Source organism: Sciurus vulgaris (genome assembly GCF_902686455.1).
Source record: "Sciurus vulgaris genome assembly, chromosome: 19".
NCBI lineage: Eukaryota > Metazoa > Chordata > Mammalia > Rodentia > Sciuridae > Sciurus > Sciurus vulgaris.
In genome coordinates, this window is record NC_136480.1 from 3,371,971 (window position 1) to 3,396,467 (window position 24,497).

At 62.5% G+C, this 24,497-nt stretch overlaps 1 protein-coding gene across 3 annotated transcripts; it reads right to left on the reverse strand.

The window, feature by feature from the left end:
• Positions 1–828: 828 nt before the first annotated feature.
• Positions 829–23,429, reverse strand: SLC41A3 (solute carrier family 41 member 3). 3 transcript variants are annotated; one of them, XM_079122264.1, is made up of 11 exons: positions 23,322–23,418; positions 23,112–23,155; positions 12,105–12,212; positions 10,224–10,295; positions 8,410–8,554; positions 6,896–7,042; positions 6,129–6,273; positions 5,331–5,410; positions 3,432–3,566; positions 1,992–2,140; positions 829–1,178 (listed from the first exon to the last, which is right to left on the reverse strand). In XM_079122264.1, exons 3-11 carry the CDS (start codon positions 12,132–12,134, stop codon positions 969–971), a joined length of 1,113 nt encoding a protein of 370 aa, XP_078978390.1. In that variant the 5' UTR covers positions 12,135–12,212; positions 23,112–23,155; positions 23,322–23,418; the 3' UTR covers positions 829–968. The 3 variants fall into 3 exon arrangements, with proteins under 3 accessions (XP_078978390.1, XP_078978391.1, XP_078978389.1); XM_079122265.1 differs by lacking the exons at positions 23,112–23,155; positions 23,322–23,418 and adding exons at positions 14,941–15,481; positions 15,512–15,876; XM_079122263.1 differs by having other exon boundaries at positions 23,112–23,429.
• Positions 23,430–24,497: the final 1,068 nt, after the last annotated feature.

Below are 24,497 nucleotides of genomic sequence, written 5' to 3' on the forward strand. Positions count from 1 at the left end.
AGGCAAACTTAAAAGATAATGGTAACACTCCTCTCGGAGACTCAGAACTTAAAATAACATCATATATATAATTTTATGTCAGCCAATTAAAAAGAACACTGTAAAACTTTTCGCCTTTCATTATAAATAGGCCTGTTGAACAAAGGCGCGGGGCCTCTTAGCATCACCGGGTTACCGTGTGCGCAGAGGACCAGGCTCGAGCTTGCCAATAAATGACTCTTTGTTGCTTGCATTGATCGTGGTCTCTGGTGGTCTTTGTGGGGTCGCTGGGCATAAGAGCACGCCCACAGGCCGCTCCTGAGACCCAGCATGCCCTTCCTGACCCGCACCTGGACCTCCATTCTCGCTTTGCCTTTTAACTTGACGTGGGCCTTGATCTCCCTCTGCTGACCTGGTCTTAACCTCTAAGGATGCAAAAAACCAAGGTTGGCATCGCGCTTTATTTTACACTTCTCTGATCACTGTAATCGCAACAGAAGTTTTGGCAAAAAAAAAAAAGAGAGACTAAAATGGAAAATAACTTAAAAAAGTTAAAAAATAAAAGTAAAATAATAAAAAAGTAAAAGGAAAATAACAAAAAGCAGCTACAAGGCTGGACGCCGGGAGCAGCCGGGGGTTACCCGGGTCTGGAGCATGGAGGGTGCGCGCATGCGCACGGGGGCTCGGAGCTGGGGCGCCGCAGACCGCGGTCGGGCTGAGCTCCCTCTGGCTCCTCCCCGACCGGCCGCACTACCCGACCCAGCGGCCTGACAGCGCGCTGGCCCCGCCCCCGGCCCCGCCCCCAGCGCCCGCGCACATGCGCAGACGAGGTGCCCGCCCGCGGGGCTCGGTCTCCAGCTCGTCCCGTGGCGGATGTGCAGGAGGCGAAGGCAGAGGCAGGCTGGCGACTGCCCGAGGGCCCGGCAGGGGACATACGGCATCCCGCACCCGCTGGCGCCAGGCGAAGGTCTCCTGGGCGGCGGGGGCCGTCAGGGGGGCCCCGGGGCCCATTCCGAGGCGCCGCCCGGCTCCGCGCGGCCGCGCAGGAACCAGTCGAGGAGGAAGCAGAGCGCCAGGAGCCCGGTGCCCAGCAGGTCCCCCAGCCCCGTGAGGTACGGGATGCAGTGGCTGTCCGGGTCCAGCGCCTGGTGCCACGTCAGCCGAACCGTCACTTCCGCCAGGTACAGCAGGATTGTCACCTGTGGCAAGAGCAAGCGACACGGACGACCCGATGAGGTGGCCAAGGGCAGCAGGAAGCTCCGCTGGTTTCCGAGGCGGACATGGAGGCCGCGACGTCAGCCCCGGCCAGCTCCTTCCTCCACCACCCGCGGGGGCCGCAGGGCTCAGACCTGGGCTGGGAGCCTGGCCCCAGTGTGCTGGGCCGGGCAGGTGGTCGGATCACCAAGGGATGAGTTCCGGCTGCAGGGAGGCTGCGTCCCAGCGCAGCCCGCTCTCCAGCTTCCCACCCGCCCTCGCGGCCGCTGCCTTTTCCACTTCCCGTCTGTCAAGTCCTGGGTCCTCCCAGGTACACGCGTCATGCCGTGGGGACCCTACAGCCACCAGAATTCTCAGATCAACTCCAAGATGCCCAGCAACACGACAGACTAGGACAGTGTGCGAGCCGGGCTCCGGACTCAGGCGCGGGCTGGAGAGGGCGACCCTCATCTGTCCCTGGGAGGCTGCTTCCTGCTCCTGGCCTTGTCCGGGGCCACCCCCCTGCTGGGACAGACTGGGACTCCCATCTCTCCCCTGAAGTGCTGGTCACTTAGGCCTTCCAGAACCTTCCAGGGCAAGTCCACACAGCTCTGGTCCACCCAGCACCGCCGCCTGGCCATCCAGCCCCGGCCCAAGACTGTGCCACCTTCAGCTGCACCCTGGGCAGCCTGGCCCTGATGGTGGTCTCGTGTGGAGCCCGAGGCAGGCAGTGGCCGGGGGTCTGGACCCTGGCACTGGGTGACACTCGGAAGACAGGGACCCCGCCTGCTGCCCAGGGACCCGGCCGGCGCCCTCACCTGGACCAGGCCGGCCAGCAGGTAGAGCACCACGAAGCTCTTGCTGCTGGTCACCGACGGCCCCTCGGCCAGGCAGATGACGTAGTAGAACATCAGGTGGCCCGGGACCACCAGCAGCAGCAGGATGCGGGCCGACCTGGCGTTGGCTTCTGGGAGGGACAGACCCAGAGGTCAGGACGGCTGCCCGCTGCCCACTGCGTGCCACATCCGCCTGTCCCCGACCTCACGGGGCTGCCTCTTTCAGGAAGGGGTGGAGACTCCCTGTGACAGACGCCAGCACAAAGGGCGCGGCCACCGCCACCGGGCGCCAGGCTACGGGAGGAGGGGTGAGGTCGGGTCGGAGGCCTTTCGGGGAGACGATCCTGGGCAGAGGCCGGAGAAGGGGTGAGGCAGCACCCAGCTTGGGGACGTCAGGGGACACCCCACCCCATCACGCGTGGTTCTTCCAGCAGAAACCCGGGCAGCCCCTTCGCACAGAAGCATCGGTGGCTGGGTGACACTTGTGTGATGGGCAAGCAAACCCCACATTTTCTTGGGGCTCCTCTGTTCTCTAAGCGTCTGCAATGAGTGTGACTCGCTCCGACCCCACCACACGTTAGTACTGTGACACGTGAAGGAGACCCGCTTCCGGAGAAGCGTCTCCATGAAGAGAGCTAACATGGCGGGGGAGGGGCACGCCTGCAACCCCGGCAGCTTGGGAGGCTGAGGCAGGAGGATTGCAAGTTGGAGGCCAGCCTCAGGCACTTAGGGAGGCCCTAAGCGACTCAGCGAGACCCTGTCTCTAAATAAAACATAAAAAGGGCTGGGGACGTGGCCCAGTGCGTAAGACCCGGGTTCAATCCTCGATACCAAAATAAAAGCATCAGAAAGATACAACACGCCCTGGGCTTCCAGTGTTCTCAGAACGGAATCAGCCTGTGCTCCAGCTGCGAGGCCCCTCCTTGCCATCACTCTGGCCTTGGTTTCCTCATCCCCATGGGGGACTCACTGGCCTTCCAGTTCCTCAGACTCACTGCAGCTGCTTCCTGCCTCCGGCCTCTGCTCCCCAGTCCTCCCCACCGGGCCTCCTCGTCTCAGGGAGGAGCCTCCCACGCCTCTCAGTGGTTGTCAGGGCACCCCGGGCCCCGGCCTTCCTGAGCGCACCACATCGGAGCGCGGGGCTCACCTTCCCGTGCCTGTCTGCTCTTCTGGACTCTGGACTCCCAGAGGCAAGAACTGTCCCTGCTCACCACTGTCACCTGACCAGCTCAACAGACCTTTCCATAGACGGCAGCAAGCCGTAGACGTGGCGGCTGGGGAGCCGGGTGTCTCAGAGGAGGACCTGGGTCCCAAGGTCACCTCTGCTGAGGTCCACGCTGGCCTCAGGCACCCTGAGCTACAAACGCTGATCCTCGCTTGTTTGACCAGAGTCCGGGTGGCCTCTGAAGGGCCCAGACCCACCTGAGGTGCAGAAGGTGGAGCAGGGGTTGGGCCAGAACTTCTTCATCTGGGGGGGCAGGACCCCGGGCGTGCTCCAGGTGTGCAGGTGCGTGGAGATCCGGCTGGTCTGGATGGCCACCAGGTTGCCGCCGACACCTGCGCGGGGAAAGAAAACCAAAACGGCCTGGTGGCCCCGTCTCTGCACTAGGGGACTGGGTTCCGCCCACTGCCCAAGGCTGGCCTCCCGGGAGCCTGCCCGGCCCCTCAGCACGGGAGCCGTCCCTTCCTGTTCAGCAGCCACCCAGGGCTGCCTGGTCAGGTGTTACAGGGACAGCTGACACCTCCTAAGTGGCCAGGGACGTGGGCTCTCGGGGAACATTTGCTGGCCAGAGGCAGAGGGGAAGGGACGGAGGCTGTTCAGTACAGGAGGCGGGGGATGGACAGTCGGCCCCTGGGGGAGACATCTGGGTAAAGGAGCTCAGACTCGGTCACGGCCAAGGGCAGGAGCCAGAGATCAGATGGGAACAACTGAGCAAGTGAAGGGCAAGGGCAGAGAGGGCGTCCTGTGCTGCAGGCTGGCCCAGCACCAGCACCTGGGACACCTCTCTCAGCGGGTGGCCCGCGGACTCAAAGGCAAAGCTGGTCTCTCTTTTTTTGGTACTGGGGATTGAACCACTTAGTGCTTAACCACGGAGCCTCGTCCCCAGCCCTTTTTATATATTATTAAGAGACAGGGTCTCGCTGAGTTGCTCAGCACTTTGCTAAGCTGCTGAGGCTGGCCTCCAACTTGCCATCCTCTTGCCTCAGCCTCCTGAGCCACTGGGATTGCTAACGTGCATGGCAGCAAAGATGTTTTCTGCTGCTGGGCTTCAATCTGTGTGCTACATGAGGCCCTCTCGGGGCCCACAGTTAGGAGTAACTTTAAAGATCTGCAGGGATGCCAGGAGTCCTGCATGACTACGGTGTTCAGGACCCACAAAGAGACGAGTGTCCCAGAAGACCAGGAGTCTGTGCGCTCCCTGGAAATTCTGGGGGTTCCTGCTGAGGCGTCCTGCTTCCAGGAGTGCAGGAAAGGTTTCCAGCCCTGCCAGGGTGAGACAGCCCAGCTGACCAAAGGCCTCTGAAGCCCATTTCTACAGTCCCAGAAGGCCAAGGCCTGTGAACCAAGCAAACCAGTCAATGACGTCTCACGTTTTCCCCCTCTGGACTGACCAGTTCCGCTTACAGAGCCTTGTCAGATAGCAGACAATAAGCACAGTTCTGGTTAAAAGAGGAGTCATCTGCTGGGTGAGGTGGCAATGCCAGTCATCCCAGCAGCTCGGGAGGCCGAGGCAGGAGGATCGCAAGTTGGAGGCCAGCTTCAGCCACTTAGGGAGGCCCTGAGCAACTCAGCAAGACCCTGTGTCTAATTAAATAGAAAAACGTCTGGGGATGAGGCTCAGTGGTCAAGGGCCCCTGGGTTCAATCCCTGGAACCAAAAATAAGGAAATAGACAGACGGAGTCATCCTCTGCCCAAGAGCTCACAGGGTGACAGCGGGAGGGAGCCAGGCACAGGAGACCCCAGCGTGGTGGAGACCAAGGGGGGCGTCTCAGGTCCTGATCAGGGTGCACCGAGGTCGCCAGGCGCAGAAGGTAAACCTGGCACTGCCACAGCCCTGATTTTTAAGGTGGACACAAATCCAGACGCTGATTCGTGCAGGTCTGCGTTTTAACCAGCCGAGTCTTAAAGGGCCCGTGAGAGCCCGGCCGGGATCCCAGGCGGTTCTGTCCGGGGGCGACGCAGCCCGCTGTGACCGGGCGCCTGCGGGCCTGGGCTGCCGGGGAGGCTCCGTCCTGCTGGCCCGTGGGGCGGGGGCAGGGCCTTGGCTGGGTGTCGGCTGACCCGGGAACACCCGGGGACGCGGCCGGCGCACACCTACCGCACAGCACGGGCGTGAACACGGCCATGCCCTCGTAGGGCTGCTCGGAGAGCGTCCTGCTCAGGATGAGTCCTCCGAAGCTGGGGAGAGAGCAGGCGGCGTCCAGCGACCCGAGGGGACGCGAGGGCCCCGACCCTGCCGCCTCGGGGCGCCTTCCCGCCCTGGCCGGCGCTCCCTGTCCCCTGCGGTGGCCCCTGGGCTCCCCGTGTCCTCGGCTCATGCTTCACCATCACTGTCCTGACCCGGGGCTGTTCCAGGCCGGGCAGGTGACGAGACTCCACCACAGGACACACGCCCCGCCCGGTCCCTGCGTCTCACTGGCCCCTGGCCTGGCCCTGGTCCGGAACCCTGGCAGGGATGCCCTGGTTCTCGGAAGAGGCTGCCCACCCCGACCTCCTAGAGGCCGGGAGAGGCCAGACTTCTGGGAATGAGGAGCCTCGGAACCTTCTGGAAGCAAAGGCCGTGGCCCACAGCCCTGGCCCGGGAAGGAGGTCCTGGACCAGGGTGGCCCTGTCCAAGTCTCCCGGCAAGACAGGGGCCTCGCAGGCCTGGGTCCCACGGAAGGCCCTGGGGTCCACCAGCAGCCATGGGGTCCCCAGGGCGGGACCCGCAGCCGAGCAGGGCGTGGGCAGCGCGGGCAGCGCAGGCGGTCCTGGGCCCCATGGCGCCCGCTGCTCCAGCGCCTGCGCAGAGCGGCCTCCTGCACCGGGCCAGGGCGTGGCCGGCGGGCGCTGGCCCAGGGACCCCGAGCCCGCTGGGGGAGTCGGTGGCCGCGGCCCCGGCCCTGCCCATACTCACCTGCTGATGACCATGGCCAGGACGATGGGGACCCACCCGAACTTCAGGATCTTGGTGATGGGCGGGTTCCGCTTGGCGATGACGACCCACAGCGGGGTCAGCGCCACCAGGCCCAGGCAGACCAGAGGGCTCAGGAACCAGCTGTCTAAAGGCAAGAGGCGGCGACAGGGGCTGGTGGGGCCTGGCCGGCCCACGAGGTGCGGGAAAAGCTGCCCGCGGGCCACAGTCCCCAGCACGGCCACCTCCGCTCTGGAGGGTTACACCCGCGGGATCGTCACCAGCACCGAGTGGCAGCACCCTGCAGGGACAACCTCGCTTATTACCCAACAGCTCCACTCGGGAGAGCTGGCGGGCAGCTGCCCAGGAGAGGGCAGGTGGTGAGGCTCCTGCTGGGTTAGGCCCAGGGGACCTGATGAGCGACCCCCAGCCTGCTCCTGTACAAGGAGGGCTCCTGCCCCTGCCACACCCTGGGTCCTTCCTGGGGGGACAGGGCCCCACTGGAACGCAGCCTCGGTGGTGACCTGGGCCTGGCCTTTTTTTTGGTACCAGAAATTGAACCCGAGGTGCTTACCCACTGAGCCACACCCCCAGGCCTTTTTGCATTTTATTTAGAGACAGGGTCTCGCTGAGTCGCTCAGGGTCTCACTAAGTGGCTGAGGCTGCCCTCCACCTTGTGATCCTCCTGCCTTAGCCTCCCAAGCCCCAGGGATGACAGGCGTGCACCACCATGCCCAGCTTGGGCCTGTCCTTTTAGAAGCTCTTTCTACCTGTGTGTCTGTAGAAGAAGCTGCTGACCACGGCCAGAATGGACAGCGTGATGAGGTCTCCCAGGCTGGCTGCGATGGGCGTGGCGATGTTGTCGGGGTTGAGCCCCAGCTTCCGGGCGCCAACCACGATGCAGACCATCAGCACACCTGCAGAGAGGGGAGGCGTGTCCCAGGTGGCAGAGCCCAAGGAGGCCTGTGGCCCGGGAGCACCTGCAGGAGCCCAGGAGCCAACTCTGGGGAGCTTCCCGTCGCCCTCGAGGCCACTGGGACCTCTGGGTACAACCAGGAGCTGCCTCAAGGCTTTGACGAGGAGCCCCCTCCCAGAGGCCCTTCTCTCGGAGGGCTGGACCCCTCCAGATGGCCACGGGGCCACCACACACGCACACACGCGCAGCGTGGAGGAAACTGGCCTCAGCCTCACGGCCTGACTGGGGACACAGCTCAGCGAACCCGCAGCCAGGCTCCTCCGCTGGCCTCCGACATCCAGGCACAGAAGCGAGGCTGCGAGCTGCCTGAGGGTCCCAGAAGGACCCCTGGAGACCCCAGACAGCTGGAGGGGTGTCCGTGAGCCACAAGGCAGGGCGGGAGGCGTGACCTCGGGTCCAATCAGGGCTTTTTTGTTTGTTTCCCTCGGTGCTGGGGTGCCGGGTGAGCCCCCGGCCGTCACCTGATCCTCTTCCACCGCACAAAGCCAGACCCGCCCAGAGAAACCCAGGCGCCCACATGGTCCAGAAACATCCAGAACCCGGCTGGGCGGGTGGCTGGGGCTGGCCCTGAGCCCGGCCCTGGGAAGCGCTGGCGGTCACCCACACGGGCTCTGCCCCGTGGAAATGCCCCAGGGACGGGGAGACCCCCGCCTGGGTGACTGGAGCAGACAGACTGCAGCAGCTGTGACCTGGGCAGGCCTTCTGGGAACACACGCAGGGGCCTCAGGGCGTCCCCAGTGCTGGCCCCACAGACACCAAGTGCCACAACGAGTCACAGTGACTGGCTCCCCCGGCCCCAGGGCAGCTCGGGGCCAGCGTCCTGTCTTCCCGCTCCTGCAGCAGGTGACGGGAGGCAGGTCCCGAGCTCAAGGAGCCAGCGTCTTGGGGACGGCGGGCAGCAACGCGGAGGGACAGAGTGAGGAGGCGAGCCCAGGCTGCGGGCGGTGGAGGAACCAGGGCCGCAGGGCCGCCTGGACAGGGCGGGGCCTCGGTGAAGGGGTGGGGTCAGGGGCGGGGCCTGCGGGAGCTGCCGGGTGGGGAGGGTGGGTGGACTGGTGCCCCGGAGTGCGGCCACCGCTCCCTCCCCGCCGGCCGGGGACCCTCAGGGGACGTCCAGGCCTGCGCCTGACAAGCTGCTTCCCAGGACGGGCGGTCAGGGCTGGCCGAGGCCGCTCCCGTCTCCAGACCCTCGGGCAAGGGCGCAGGGGCACCGCGGCCGCAGGCTCTTCCCACGGCAGGTCCCAGGGGCTCGGGAAGGACCCGCAAGGCAGCGGCCAGGAAGGGGAACGGGCTCTCGCGGCGGCTCACCGAGGGCGAAGGCGGCCAGGAAGGCGGTGATGACACTGCTGGCGCACAGCAGGGCCACCTTGGACAGGTCCAGCCCCTCCCTCGTCGCGGCACCCAGCAGCAGGGCGGCCATCGCAGCCAGGAGCCCCACGACGGTGGCCTGCAGCTGGAGGGACAGGGGTCACACTGGGGGACCGCGGGGGCCCTCCCTGTGGCCAGGCGCTGGAGGCACCCAGGGGACAGCGGGCACGGCCACTGCCTGCGCCCCTCCCCCGAGAGACAAGCACCCTTGGGCCTGAGTCCCTCAAGACGACCCTGTCCACCTGGGCTCCGCTGACGGGCACCACCTGTCACAGCCCCACTCCTGCTCCGGACAAAGGTGTGCTGCAGCTCCAGCCGCAGCACAGGCCAGGGGCCACAGCAGGCTCTCAGCTGGCCACTGTCCCCCAGGTCACCTCCCCCCAGGCTGCTGTCCCCTCTGTCTCAGCCTCCCAAGTTGCTAACGGGTGTGCACCACCACACCTGGCTTTACACTTTTAAAATTTAAAGTAATCAAGTTTGATCATGAATACATGAACTTTTGACAGGTGCCATTTCAAATCAAACGGAATGGGTGGATACTGCATCAACAGTGGGGAAAATCAGATGTGTATGTGTGCAAAAACAAACACCTAAATGTTTAAACCCAAAGTGTGGGAGGCTGAGGCAGGAGGATGGCAAGTTGGAGGCCAGCCTCAGCCACTCAGTGAGACCCTGTCTCTAAATAAAGTATAAAAAGGGCTGGGGAGGTGGCTCAGTGGTTAGGCACCCCTGGTTCAATTCCTGGTGCAAAAAAACAAATCAAAACAAAAAAAGCCCAAGATTTCCTGCTTCGAGTCTGGAGGCTCCAGTCAATGATGGACGGGCCCCTTTGCTTTGGTGCACCTCACGGCCAGAGCCCAGGCTGGGGCTGACTTCGTCAAGCTGAACCGCCTGCCTGTGGGGACCAGCCTGTGACAGGCAGGCCTCTCGGGGGACCTCAAGACCCCACCACAGTGGCCACGTTCGGGTCCACTCATGCCCTGGGAGCCCCCGCCCCTCCTCAGGGCAACCAGGCCCCTCTGCTGGCTGAGTCCCCGGAGCCACCACGGCTGGACTGACTGGGCCTCCGGAAGACGGGGCGCAACCTCTGGGGTTCCACAGGCGTTGGCACGGGGGTTCTGGAGGCCAGGTGATGGGAAAAGTGGGCCACCCAGCCCTGCCCACGGCCCCCCAGAGGACACGCGACCAACCGTCCAACCTCAGTCCACGTTCCCTGGGCCACAGGCTGCCCCCCAGAGACCGTGCAGAAGTTCTGGGACGCGGGCTGGGGACAGCTTCCCTGCCTGGCCTCCTGCCCTGGCTCTGCTGGGCCCAGCGCCCAGGAACGAGCTTCCCAGGGGACCTGGCCACGCGGGCTCTGGCGGTGGCGGCGTCGCTGTTGAGAGCGGGAATAGGAGCAGGGCTGGGGGTCCCCCGGGCAGGGCGTCCCCAGAAGGTCCACGCGAAGGACCTGGGAAGCGCCAACGAGAGGAGCCCGGGGCCTGGGGAGCCAGGCTGGGGCGGAGCGGGAGGCCACGCGGGGACTTGGGACTTGCGAGAAACTGGCCTGGAAGGAAGGGGCGGGAGGCTGGGGACCTTGGGTCCCAGGAGAGGCGCCCCCTCCAGGTGGCTGCGCTTCCAGCTGCCCCACAAACAGGGTCCCCTCCAGAGTGCGGGGACAGGGACACACGGGCTGTCCCCCTTCCACCTGGAACGTCCCCTGCAGGTCCAGTGAGGCTGGGAGCGCGGCCTCCACCGAGCCAGGTGACACTCACCTGGACGAGCGCCAGGTTGCTGCTGATGACCCTGTGCTTCTCCTTGGGGTCGTCGATCTGGCCGGTGTTGGCCTGGAAAGCAGAGCGGGACGGAGGGTGGGTGGCCGGGCCCAGAGCCGGCTAGTCGCCCCTGAAGCAGGTTGGTCTCAGGGGGAGGCCAGCACATGGCACCGCACTGGCGTCAGAACACGTGGCTGCCCTGCTCGCAAGAGTGGACCGGCCTCTTCTGTGGGGTGGAGGGACACAGGTGGGGCCCCGGGGCCAGGGAGTGCCTCCAGGCCTGGGGGCACACGTGGCCGAGGACAGCCAGGCCTCAGCCTGCCGTCTCCAGCTGGCTACATCGCCCAGACCAGTGGCCTCCAACAGCCTCCCCTCTGCAAACTCGCCCACTCAAGCAACGCGTTCCAAGCTGCTCGGCTCTTTCTTAACTATTTTTTTTTTGGTACCAGGGACTGAACCGCAGGGTGCTTGAGCACTGAGCCACATCCCCAGATTTAATTGTATTTTACTTAGAGACAGGGTCTCGCTGAGTTGCTTAGCACCTAAGCTGCTGAGGCTGGCCTCCAACTTGTGATCCTCCTGCCTCAGCCTCCCGCATGGCTGGGATTATAGGCGTGCGCCACCGCGCCTGGCTTGAGTCCGCTCTTGTTTAGTGCAGGTCAAGGACTCCGCTTGGGGTCCTCGTCAGAACAAGAGGCAGCACTATCGTACTGAAATGTCGTACCGAATCCACGGTTCTACTTTCTTTTCATGCTTTATATATTTTGAAAGATTTGCAACACCGACAGAATCATTTTAGAGACATGTTTAAACTGCAGCTCTGTCATCCTTGGAGAAAAACAGGACAGTGAGACACCGTCCCTGAAGTGTCCCTCTCTGATCCCAAGAATCGAGCCACGTTAAGGGAACCGGAAGGCGAGTCTGGACCAGAAGGTGTGGAGAGAAGGCTGTCCCTCACCTGGGCTGGACCCAGCCAGTCGGGGCTGCTTTTTGCATGCGAGGGCAAGGCAAGGTGGGCTGACGATGTCACTGTCCCCGCCACCAGCAAGCCCACCTGCGAAAGCCCCTCCCTGTGGGAACCATGCAGCCTGGAGGATTGGAGGCGCCCACCCCGCGGGCCACACGCCGCGAAGCCAGCCGGTGCCGCCTGCTGGCCGAGCCCTGGGGGCGTGGGTCAGGTGGGGAGCCACCCCGGCCATGGTCACCACCGCACTTTCCAGGGGCCCACCTGCCCGGCCTGTTGCCCCTCGATCTTCCCTGTGAGCACCTCCCCTAACCCTCGCGCCTCACCTCTGGGTGGCTTCTTTGGTCTCCGCGACCCGCCTGCCACCCTAGCACGATGGGGCTGCAGGCGGTAGAGCAGCTGAGCGTCACCAAGTGACCACCTAAGGCCTGGACAGCCCAGGGCAGAGACTCCTGCACAGGGACACACTCTCACACCCGGCTTCGTGTGTCCCCACCACACCAGCAGCAGGAGCCCTGCCTGCGTTCTCGGGCCACCTGACCTGCCCCGGGTTGAGGGCCGCTTGCTGCTCTGACACCTGGGCGGCTTGGGACCACGCAGCCCGCGCCCTGAGACCACGGGGTCGGGTCCGCGCTGAGCCTTCCGGGCTGGGCCGTCTTTTCCAGTGTGCGGTAGCGTGTCGCTCGCTGACTTCTGGTGACACTGTGTCTTTTCCCTGGGATTCCCTTTTTGTCACCTGGTCCTTTCTTTCCTGCTTCAAATGTCCCTCTGTCCCTCCTACACAGACCCTGGTGGCATCAGGAGGTGACAACACCTAACAACACTCTATTGGAGGTTCCAACCCCAACCCCCCGCGAGCCACTCGGGGGCACCCGGAGGGGGACCGTGCTGTCCCTGGCTTGTGCGCGTCCACTTACGGCCGTGGAGAGTCGGGACGCCAGCGTCATTTCCAGGTTCCCCTTCAGCCCCACCAGGGGTGGCACCAGGGTCAAGAGGTCCCTCACCTCCACGAACACGGGCCAGCGCTGAAAGAGAGAGAGCCGGGAGGACCGAGCCCAGCCCGCCTGAGGCGTCCGCAGGGGACCTCGCCAAGTGCCGGCCGGGCCTGTGAGCGGCAGGCGACGAGGCCGGCAGGTCCTTGCCATGCCGGCCCCAGGGCTCCCACGCCCTCGTCCCTCTGGCCCTCATCCCTCTGGCCCTCAGCAGTGGGCTGGGGCGGGGGTGGACGCAGGCCAGTGGTCCAGCCAGGCTGTGGAGTCGCTGTGCGCGATGTTAAACCGCAGCAGGAGCTCGCGGGAACGGCAGGGCGTCACCGCGTCAAAGGCGAGGGATGCCTGGGACCTGACGGGACCAGCTGGGGTGACGGGGAGCAGCCTCTGCTCCTACGCCCCAACACGGGCCTTTGATTTTTCAGGAGAGGAACTGAACCCAGGGGTGCTGACCACTGAGCCCCATCCCAGCCCTTTTTATATTTTATTTAGAGACAGGGTCTCACTGAGTTGCTCAGGGCCTCGCTAAGTGGCTGAGACTGGCCTCCACCTTGGGATCCTCCTGCCTCAGCCTCCGGAGCCGCTGGGATGCCAGGCGTGCCCTCCTCCCTGCTTGGCTCAAGGCAGGTGGTCTGGGGGCACTGTTTCCTGCCCCTCCCCTGGGCTTCTCCCCCTCCCTGTCTGCCAAGCTGTGCGTTCAGAACCCAGGCCCAGGTCTGAGGGGCCCTGAGCTGCCCTCTCAGAAGACAGTGTCACCAGGCCGAAGCCCTTATCAGCACCGCTCCCTCGACTCCCTGTCTTCCCGCAGCATCTGGCCCGGGCCCGAGCAGCTGCGCTATCAGCCCCGTGCACCCGGGTGGCTCAGGACACAGAGTCCATCACACACGCACTCCTGGGGTGGGCTGGCTGGCACGCCCTGTCCCCTCCCGCGAGACCCCCACCCTGGCGCTCACCCACCTCATGCAAAGCCACACCTGCGCCAGCCCCCAGGTCAAAATGAACTTCCCTCCCTTCCCCCACCAATGAGTTCCCCTCAGCTCGAAGCCCTGCTGGCCGGGCCGCCATCCCTCTTCCCGTAAAGGAAGCAGGGACCTCCTAATGAAGGGTGGCTCATTAATCTCATGGGATCCCCCTTTTTTTTTAAAGGTAGGGGGTCTGAACCCAGGGGTGCTCCACCACTAAGCTACTTCCCCAGGCCTTTTGGAGACAGCGTGTCACTGAACTGCAGAGGCTGCTGGCCTGGAACTTGTGATCCTCCTGCTTCAGCCTCCTGAGTCACTGGGATCCCAGACGTCCATGGCTCTCCTAAGCTCCGTGCTGCTTCCGCTGTGGGAGGGCACTGGCCTCCCTCTCTGCATAGAATCGGGACTAGAGAGGCTCACCCTGAACCCCCTCTCTGGCCTCCAGGACTGCCCTCCTAGATCATCCCATCTTGGCCATCACCACGGGCTCCTGTTTCCCCTGACCTCATAATACTGACTTTCCTTCATGTCTCCCTTTCCGTGCCCCCTCCCTCCTATCCCTCTCCCTTCCAGAGCATTACCTGGCAGTGACCCACCCTCTCCAAGTAGCTGCATCTTTTGCGGGACAAGAAGGGTATCTTTTTTGGGGGGGTACTGGGGGCTGAACCCAGGAACACTTAACCCGAGCCATATTCCCAGTCCTATCTTGTATTTATTCAGAGACAGTCTCACTGAGTTGCTTAGGGCCTCGTAGTGGGTGGAGAGTTCAGTTCCACGCAGCGCGAGGAGCGGGCGGGGGGCTCAGCGGTGGGACCCGCACCCCACACTCTTGGCGCCCGGCTCCACCCGCACCCCCGTGAGCACGTTCACTTGAGAAAACAGGAAGCAGTGTCCTAGTGCCATCCACACACTATCCCGGCACGCACGGAACACGGCCTCGCTACCCGGACAGTGCTGACCAGAGGCCGCGTGATGCTCCCCATCTTGCGTCTGTTTCTTAGTTTTTCCTATTTTTTTGGCACTAGGGATTGAGCCCAAGGGTGCTTAACCACGGAGCCACCTCCCCAGCCCTTTTTATATTTTATTTAGAGACAGGGTCTCGCTGAGTTGCTCAGGGCCTCGCTCCAATGCGGAGGCTGGCCTCCAACTTGCCATCCTCCTGCCTCAGCCTCCACCTTGTGATCCTCCTGCCTCAGCCTCCCGAGCCACTGGGACCGCAGGCATGCCCCACTGCACCCTGTGTTTTCCAGGTCTTCTCAAACAGCACGTTGCCTCTACAGGGGATGCTGACGTACCCAGCAACCGCCCTCTGCGCTCCCAATGCCAAACCAAGCTCAGGGAACACACCAAGCCCAAGGGGCAGACATCTCTGCAAATGCATCTGCCAGGTGGAGACCACCACAGCCTCGCCCACCCAGGCCCCATGCCTGGGCCTCGTCCTCCCCTGAGGACCCATGAGGGAATTCTGGGGTGAGCCTGTCACAGCTCTGCCCAGTGAGGAGAGGCGGGCCGGTTACCCTGCTACCTGGTTCTCACAACGTAAGCGAGGTGGATGTGGTCCTCGTCCCCATTTTACAGACAGGGAAACTGAGGCAGAGAGTGACTCCAGATCACAGGCCGATGCTGCCTGGACACAGAGGCTGAGCTTCCTGGAGGCCAGGGATGTGCAGGCAAGGCTCTGGGGAGGGCTGAGGGCATCCCTGCTCTGTGGCGCTCAGACTCCGAGGGACCCACCGGCCCCAGTGAGGCCCAGGACCCCCGGCAGCGAGGCCGGGCGCAGGCCCCTCTCTGCCAGCACGCACCTGGACGGTGTTCATCAGCAGGCCGGCCGCCATCATGCCCAGGCCGGACAGCAGCATGGGCACCGTGACCTGGCAGGTGGTGCCGAGGAAGGTCTCCGGGGAGGCCCCGTTGGGGGAGCGGGTGAGCTCACAGCGGACGCCTCGGAGCTTCCTGCCCTGGAAGCGCAGCTCCAGGTTCAGCCGGGTGACCACCATGGCGGCGCGGCCGCCACATTCCCGGGCGCCTGCCGACCTTGCTTCCCTTCCGCCGCACCGGGCGCCCTTCCCCAGGGGTCCACGCAGACAGGCGACCCAGAAGTTCACAGCTGCCCGAGCCTCAGGGAGACCCCGGGCCGAGGGACGGGGTCAACCAGTGAGGACCGAGGCCACCGTGACGCCGCGCCTTGTCCTGGGGTCCGCCAGCTCTGGCCATCCACCCCCGCGGGTCAGGTTCTCCCTGGAGAGCGGCTTAGGGTCAGCTGGGACCTCCCTCGGTCAGTCTGCCAGGGAGACTCCCTGTCCTTCGGCAGTGACCTTGACAGCGTCCAGGGCCCGGCCCACGCTGGCCTGAGCTGGATGGAGGCAGAGCCACACGGCCTGGCCTTGGTGACTGTCCAGGCCAAGATCGGCCGCCTCCCTTCAGTGTGCCCAGGCTGCCCTGCCATTGGCCGAGAGGGGCCTGCAGCGGCCTGCGGTCCCTGCGGTCAAGGTCAAGGGCTCTGCAGGTCCCCAGGAAGGATGCATGCCCTGGGGTCACCTCGATGGCCGTGTCCAGGGGCTCATGGCCACAGGAAGAGGCTGCGGATGCAGCAGCCCCATCCTCCCTGGAAGGCCCAGGGACGCTCAGGCTGCTTCCCAGTGACCCCACTTCCTCCCGCTAGCGAGGTCGGGCCCTGCCCCGCTCACTCCCCGGGAACCCCAGCCTGCATGGGGGGTGTCCCCGGCCTTCCCCCAGCACCAGGGAGAGGGCCGGCCGCGCCTCCCCAGCTCCTGACCCGCCGCCCACCCTCCGCCACGGTCCACCCCACGCCCAGGCCGAGGCCCTGGGCCCCTCCCCGCCTGCCCGACACGGCAGCAGCCCGGCCCGGGAAGCCACCGGGTCCCATCTCCCAACTCCGGATGCGGCTTGCACTTGCAGGGAGCTCTGAGGAAGGCCCAGCGGCCATGGGGCTGGTGGCCCAGCCGCGGCCATGGGGCAGGTGGCCCGGCCGAGCCCTCGAGGTCCCCGTGGAACGTGAGTGCGATCCGCCTCCCGGTGGGCGAACAGGCCTGCAAGGACGCTGCCCCCGAGCCCTGGCCACGGTGCAGACCCGTGAGCCCGGTGAGTGGCCGGCTTTCCACCAGCCGAAGGCTCAGGGGCTTGGCCGCAGATGGCGACAGGGACAGCCGGCCCTTCCACCTGCCCCCTCTGCTCACCCCAGACCACCCGGCCCCTCCGGGTGACCAGAGCTCCTGTCCCAGCATCTCGCTGCTGCCGGAACCGGATGCTGACTGCACCCCCCGGACCCCACGTCCCACACTGCGTCCCCGGTGCTGGCCAGACAGGCCTCGCCCATCTCCTGCAACCAGAGCCTGCCCTGCACAGGGTGTAGCACCCCCGGAGGTGGCCTTTCGCACGTCCCCTGCTGCCACCCGACCCCAGGAAAGAGGTGACGGAGCCCAGCATCACCTGGAGAGATGCCTCCGCCTGGCCAGCTCTCGTCCCCAGTGCCACTTCCCGTGGACCCTCCTGTGTGCTCTCAGTGGGTCCACAAGTTCCCAGCCCAGTCCCGGTGCCCTCCAAGGTGCCTGGCCATCTCGGGGCCTCCCCAGCTCCTCAGCAGAGCCAGGAACGCCTTTCCCAACCTTTCCCAGGATCCTCGGCCCGCCTGCTGCCTCAGGAAAGGGCTCATCTCATCTCTCGCTCTCACACAGAAAGTCCAGAAGGATACAGACCGACATGGTCAGCTGTGGTTGTGTTGATGGACCATGAGTGACTTTTATTACTTCCTGTGCACCATAAGGAGGTTATTTGCTTGCTTTTTCTATCAGAGATTGACCCCAGGGGCCCTTAACCCCTGAGCCACCTCCCCAGCCTCTTCTATATTTTATTTAGAGACAGGGTCTTGCTGAGTTGCTTAGGGCCTCACTAAGTGGCTGAGGCTGGCCTCCACCTTGCGATCCTCCTGCCTCAGCCTCCTGAGCCACTGGGCTGACGGGCGTGGGCCACACCTGGCTGAACATGATTAAGATGCTCTGTTGTCCAACATCTGGGCAAAGAGAGGGCTTGCAGTCCTCCCTGTTCTGCCCCCGTGGACACAGTCCCCAGCCCACAGTCCTCCACAAGGGGCCCACACCCTCCTCTCGCCTCCTCCAGCCCTGCTTCTATGCAGCCTGCCTCTGTATGCTGTGCCCTCTCTGCTCCTGAATGTGACCTGCCTGGCCACCCTGCATGGCACAGGATGTGGTCCTCCCCAGGCCAGTGCTGAGTGGGGTGCCGAGCATCCCCAGTCTCAAGGCAGGTCCCTCCCCACAGAGCCCCAGGTGGGCCCCCAGAACAGCGGGCGGAAGGAGGGGACCAGAACCACTGTCCTCATGAAAAGGTGACCCAGCCACGACTCCAGGCACCCGGCCAGCTCTGACAGAATGCTCTGTGCTGACCAGCTGGTTCCTGACATGGCCAAGGCCACCTGGGAGGACAGTGCCCACGGCCGGCCAGCTAGAGCCCAGCTGGCTTGCCCTGTGTCGTCTGTGGCCACCTCCTCTCACCCGAAGCAGTTCTCCCCGCCAACAGGACTGGGGCTCTTTGCTTTTCATTTCGGTGCTGGGATTTGACCCAGGGTGCTGACCCCTGAGCCACGTCCCCAGTCCCCAAATTTTGAGACAGCGTCTCGCCCGGTTGCCGAGGCTGGCTTTGAACTTGCGGTCCTCCCGCCTCGGCCTCCCTGAGTCCAGGTGTGCCCGGGCCCTGGTGTGGGGCACTTTGGTGGCCTGTACCTGGCCCTCTGGCACTCCTGACCCCTGTCTGGACTTAGACTGGCTTTGACAAAAGGGATCCCGTGGATATAAGTTCAAAGCCAGCCTCGGCAACTCAGCGAGAGCCTGTCTCTGAATAACTATAACAAGGTCTGGGGACGCGGCTCGGTGGTCAGGCGCCCTGGGGTCTGTCCCTGCTGCCACGGGCTCTCCCACATCCCCAGGGCCAACCTGACAGTGGCCCAGCAGACGTGGAAACAGGACCCTGGAGGAGCAGCACCTGACGCCTTGCCTTGCTGCTGCAGGTCTGGCCCACGTCGCGGTGACCACGGCAACACTTCCTGCCCACGGCCGCCCCCCTGCAACGGGACCGGTCGGCCTTTCAAGTGCTCCATGGGGACCCGTCCCCACTGCCCCCACAGAACCTGCAGGCAGCACCCTGGCCGCAGGGCCTCTCTCCAGGAGCACAGGCAGGACGGTACCTGGACAGCATCCTCCTCTGAGGACGATGCCATTGGACACACCCAGGAAGGGGATCCCAAGAACTCTGGGGAGGAGAGCAGGCCACCACCCGGCCCACCAGCACGGCCAGCATCCCCCACACCATGGGCCACCGCTGACCTCCCATGCCAGCCCAATGCCTGAATCCCTCGAGTCTGGAGGCCACGCAGGACGCGCCGTCCTGTCACGCGGCCAAGCCTGGCCTTGAGCTCTCCTCTCCAGCCGAAGGTTCTAGATCCTGCGCGGCCTGCACTCAGCAGGCGCTCCGGCTAGGGCTCTGAGCTGCCCCTCCCCTTCCTGCCCCAGTCGCTGGACCCGTGATGGCCACACGCTGTCCACCAGCTGCTCGTGGGAGAAAATGCTCTCCTGGGCCCTGCGCTGAACATCGCCAGAGCCAGGACAGCTGGACGTGCCCTGGGATCCCGTGACCCTCTGCTGCCAGCTCAGTGATGCCCCTTCCTCAGTGGAGCCGAGGCTCCGGCCCCCTACGGCACAGCCCACCTGCAGGAGCGGGGTCTCCCCTGCCTTGGTCCCTGGTCAGACGCCCTGGTGCTATGCCAGGGGGGCTGGCTCCTCCCCAGGCCCCTGGGAATCCCACGATCAACGCGGTGAACAGTAACAGGACTTATTATTTTTGGTCCCAGGGATTGAATCCAGTGGTGCTTCACCCCCTGAGCCACGTCCCCAGCCCTTTTTATATTTTATTTAGAGACAGGGTCTCAGTGAGTTGCTTAGGAACTCATTGAGTTGCTGAGGCCGGCCTCCAATTTGTGATCCTCCTGCCTCAGCCTCCCAAGCCGCTAGGATGACGTGTGTGCCCCCACACCCAGCCTGGACTCACTCATTTTATGAGGTACTGCATCACAATGCATGGTGGAACTTGGAGGAAGGTTGCTGCTTATCATCTGTTACCTACACAGACCCCAGTAAAGAAGAACACCCACCCAAGGGGCCGCACGTGGCCAAACTTCAGGCGGCCATCTTGGCCTGGACACTGACCCAGTCCAGGTCTCAGAGATGTCTTGCCGGAATAACCAAAGCGCTGTGCGGATTTCCTGCCTCGCAGACACGCAAAACAGAAATGGAGGCAGCAGAGGTCTCCAAGCCTACTGCCACCGCCACCCCAGGCTTTGCCCGGCCGCTCCGTGCCCCTTCTGGAGCCCCAGGCGTGACTGACTGAAGCCAAGGCCCTCGGCTCCCTCCTGGAGCCCTCCATGGTGGCTCTTGAGGATGGCGGCCTGATCTCCAGGCTCCCGCAGGGCTGGTCTGACTACTGAGTGCTGCCAAGCTCCACTTGGGTTACAGGTGACACGTGGACCTCTGGGTGTTCCAAGTGCCACAGGCAAGTGATCCATGGAGACGCCTGCGCTCCAGGGTCGTGCCCACCACAGTCAGGCCTCCAGGGGAAGACGCCCAAGTCCACCCCACGACCCTCTCCTTCCTGCGCCTGGGGAAGCATGTCCCTGCCCCATGAGTGCTGGCTCGGTGCCGTCAGGACACCAGGTGTCCACCGTGCAGAAGGCCGGGGACTGTTTGGCGCTGCCTGGAGAAAGGAGGGGCTTGACTACCACGTTCCCTCCCACTCTGCTCGGTGGATAAGGTCCCTGGTCACTCCGCCCTCCTTATCACAGGCCAGGCGCTAGGTCTGCCGGTCCCGGAACAGCAAGCCAACCATGATCTCCTCCCTGGCCCTCGTTCCTATGTGGTCTGCCTCCCACAGCCCTGGCTGGTCACTCTGCTCCCAAGTGCAGTCTCCTGGGCTGCCCTCCCTGCCCCAGAGTCTGGCACTAAGGAACGGCTGTCACACTGGTGCCAGGACGCACACCTGCAATCCCAGTGAGTCGGGAGGCTGAGGCAGGAGGGTCGCAAGTTGGGAGGCCAGCCTCAGCCACTTAGCAAAGCCCTGTCTCAAGGGAAAAAGAAAAAAGGGCTGGGGTCGTAGCTCAGTGGAGAGCATATGTGGCGGGGGGTGGAGGGGACGGTCCGTCTCATCTCTACCTGCATCCACCACAATTTCTCCTCACATAACTCCCCACCAGCTGGCCACCTGCCCGCCAGCCTGCTCCATGTCTTTGCCAGCCTGTGACCCCTGCCTGAAGGGCTAAGGGCTGAGGACCCTCCTGTCCTCAGCCTGGTTACATAATGCTCATCCCGCCCCACCCCTGGGGCCCTGGATTCCTTGCCCCTGCTCCCCATCTTTCCCACTTTCTGGAGACTTCCAGCATTTCTGACTCTCATGATTCTCTTGGACTTGAAGAAAGGAGGATTAACTTGGGTGAACCTGGCCTCATCTGGGGAGCCCTTAAAAGCAGGCGGGTATGCCCAGGCAGGGAGATTTCTCCATGGCCAGCTCTGAAGATACAAGGGCCACATGCCAACACCTGGGGACGGTCTCATGCACAGCTTTTCAGCCCCAGCTGAGTGCCACCAGGGACACTGGGAACCTGGGTCCTGCAGCCACAAGGAATCAAGGAAATGAAGGACGAAGACCAGAAGGACCCAGGGTGCAGATGTTCACCTCGGAGCCTCCGGGACAGAACTGAGCCTGGCCAACGCCTGGATCTCAGCCTGCGAGACTGGGCTGGGGGTCTCCCTAGTCACACCGTGCCTCCCTGACTCAGGGCACTGGGGCTAAGGAACAGGTGCTGTGTCAAGAGGTATGGCAATCTGCGACTCAGCAGAGTCACCCTCGGTGAGGGTGGGGCCCGGACGCTCTGCACGGGCTGCACCGCGCTCGCGCCACTGGCAAGGGAAGGAAAGGAGGTGCATCCCTGGTGGCCCGAACTGCCCCCAAAGGCTCCAGCGTCCCTCCACACTGTCGCACTAGGGGCTGGGCCTCAACCTCGTTCCGGTGGGGGTGAACCAGTGACTACGGGCAAAGAACAGGAACAGCGCCCCAAAGGCACTAAACCTCGAAATAAGAAATGCAGACCACACCACGATGGACGTGGTGGGCAGCGCGCTTGACAACGGCCTCCACCGACTCCTGATGTTCTTGTGCAATTGCTTCCCCCGGAACGTTGGGCTGAAACCAGGAACCAGTTTCTGATCAACAGAAACGAAGCTGATGGGGTCAGGCTTCTGTGATTAGGCGGCACATAGGCAGTGGGCCGCCATATTGAGGTGCCGCCATATTGGAGGTGCCCACATGGGCAGCAGCAGGGAGGAACCTACCAAGCCTACCCTGTGAGCAAGCTGGGAAGAGGACTGCGGCCTCAGGAGAGTCCCTGAGGCAGAAATCCCAGCTACACTGTGCCTGGTTTCAGCGACCACCGATTAATACATGCATGCTATTTTAAGCTCCTAAACTTTTGGATAACTCCTAGGCAGCAACAGACATCAGCCCTACTTATGCAATTTCCATCTATTAGGTTGCTAAAGATCAAAAAGGCAGAACATGAGCTCTGTGGATGAGTGCTGGGGAACAGGCCTGCCGCCAGGGTCTAAGAAGTGCCACTGCCCTGTCTCTAGGTGGGTGACGTGGTGACGTCCCTCAGTCACAGAGCCCCACTCTCCTGAACACAGCAGGGCACTGGGGACAGCTTATCCTGCTGGTTCACTCGGGCATGTATGAAGTGGCTGAGGTCGAGATTATTCACTGTGGCGTGTATCAGTAACATTTCAAGTCCTCGTTGCAGGCTGAATTGTGTCCCCCCACCCAAATTCACATTGGTGCCTGGACACTACTTCAGAACAGACCCTTTTGGAGACACTGTCTTCAGGAGGTGGTCAATCAGGTTAAAATGAGGTCATCGGGTTGGTCTGATCCTATGTGACTGGTATCCTTGGATGAGACACAGAAAGGGCCGGGGGAAGACCCCATCTGGACACAGAAGATGACAGCCACAGGCCAAGAGGAGGCCTCAGGGGGAACCATCAGGTCAACACCACCTTGATCCTGGAGTCCTGAAATCCTAGCAGTCACTTGTCCATTATCTGGCCCCCAGTCTGTGGCACTCTGTCACGGCAATCCAGGCAGACTAAGCACAAGGATCAGAAGGAAAGTGGTCCAGTAGAGTTTTGCTATATCTGCACAAGAGAACCGTGCCGTGCCCAAGATCCACAATCACATTTGGTAATAAGCTGTCTTTAAGTACGTGTCTTAATTATTTGTGTCTTCATTTATTTTTGTGTCACTGGGGATCGGACTCCAGGGGCTCCTAGACCACTGAGCTACATCTCCAGTCCTTTTATTTTTTTAAAAACTCAGACATAAGCTGGGCGCAGTGGCACACGCCTGTAATTCCAGCTCTTGGGAGGCTGAGGCAGGAGTTGGAGGCCAGCCTGAGCAACTTAGGCCCTAGGCAACTCAGTGAGACCCTGTCTCAAAATGAAACATAAAAAGGGCTGGGGATGTGGCTTGGTGGTTAAGCACCCCTGGGTTCAATCCCTGGGACCAAAACAAAACAAAACAAAAAAATCTGAGACATGATACCGCTAAGCTAATCAGGCTGAACTTGAACTTGTGATTCTCTGGTCTCAGTCTCCCATATTATTGGAAGTACATGCCTGTGTCACAGGCCATGGTTAACAAATTGTCTTATTAAGCTTAAGTTAGCTTAAACTTAGGTTAAATTTAGTCTTCATCACTAGTACCTAAAAGAATCTTGCCCAATATACAGAAAAAAAGGGTCCCTGAGGCGGCCTCCCCTGGGTCCTTCAAGCTGGACCCAGTGTGCAGCTGTTTGCCCTTTGGCTTCACACAAGACACCCCTCCCCTCCTTGTGCCCTCTTACCTGGAAGTAGTTCAGCAGCACGCCAGCCCAGGACAGCCCCAGGCCTGCAAGAATGAAGGGCACCGTCACCTGAAGGCCAATGGTCAAGGCTCTCTCCCTGCTGGGCTCAGTCTCCTGAGGCTTGGGGGAGACACTCTGGCTCTCAGGGACGCCCTGAAGTCCATCTTCTGAGGTCACAGGGAGGCTTCTTGTGCTGAGGGTAGGTGACACCTTCAGCTCCTCGAGTCTGCCACAGCCTTCCAGTCTCCGTTGCCGGGTCTCTGTGGCTTCCATCTGCACAGAGCCGAGCCCCCCGGCAGCGTGAACCTGAGAGACACAGAACGAGAGGTTGTAGGCAGAGCTCCCGCCCCCCAGGCCCCTCGCCCGGACAGAGGCTCCTCCATCACATCTGCAGCCCCTCCTCAGGGCCTGTCCACATGGCCTGCTGCCTTAACTTACAGCAGCTTGTTTCAAAGGCACATGTGTGAGAGCAAGACACACCTGTGGACAAGAGCATGAAACACGTGTGGAACAGAGTCCGCAAACACGGAAGAGGGAGGTCCTGAAAATTCCTATCTTCTTAAAAGCAATCAGAAAACCAGTCTGGGGCCAGGCACAGTGATGATCCCAGCAGCTCAGGAGGCTGAGGCAGGAGGATTGCAAGTTGGAGGCCAGCCTCAGCAACTTAGCAAGGCTCTGAGCAACTCACCGAGACCCTGTCTCTAAATAAAAAAATAAAAGGGCTGGGGATGTGGCTCAGTGGTTGAGCACCCCTGGGTTCAATCCCTGGTACCAAAAAAAAAAAAAAAAAGAGGCTGGGGGTTCAGGAGTAACTGAATCACCTTTTTTAGAACTCTCAGGATTAGGCAAAGGTTTGCAGCAACTCAGGAAAGTAGCTATTCAAAAACAACGAATCTCAGCAAAAATAGTACCACTCATTCTGCTGGTGACATAATGTCAGTGCCCACAGACTTGAAAACTGAGCACCCGATTATGCTGATAACCGGGTGAGGCTTGGAAAGTGGCTGCCGCTCACCATGGGCCCATGTGGGGTTCCCAGAAGAACCCACTTGCAGGGCTGTGTCTCACCCGACTTGGAGCTCTCTCAGGGTTAAAAGCCCCTGCCCTTGTAGATGAGAGTCAGACACATCAGAGGCACTTCCAGCTGGCTCAGGTAACAGCTGGGGTAAACAACAGGCTTCAAAGGCAACTCTGGGGAAGGAGATGTCCACAGGGGGTTTGAAAAGTTCCCCAGAGGTCCGGGAATCTAGAAGGCTGCTGTGCACAGGGTTCATGCCCAGTGCTGGGCACACACCCCAAGGCTCCAGGTTCTCCCCTGTCCAGAGTTTGCACACGCTGGAGGTGAAGCCTGGAAAGATTTGATGGGCGCCAGCCAGGCATGGTGAC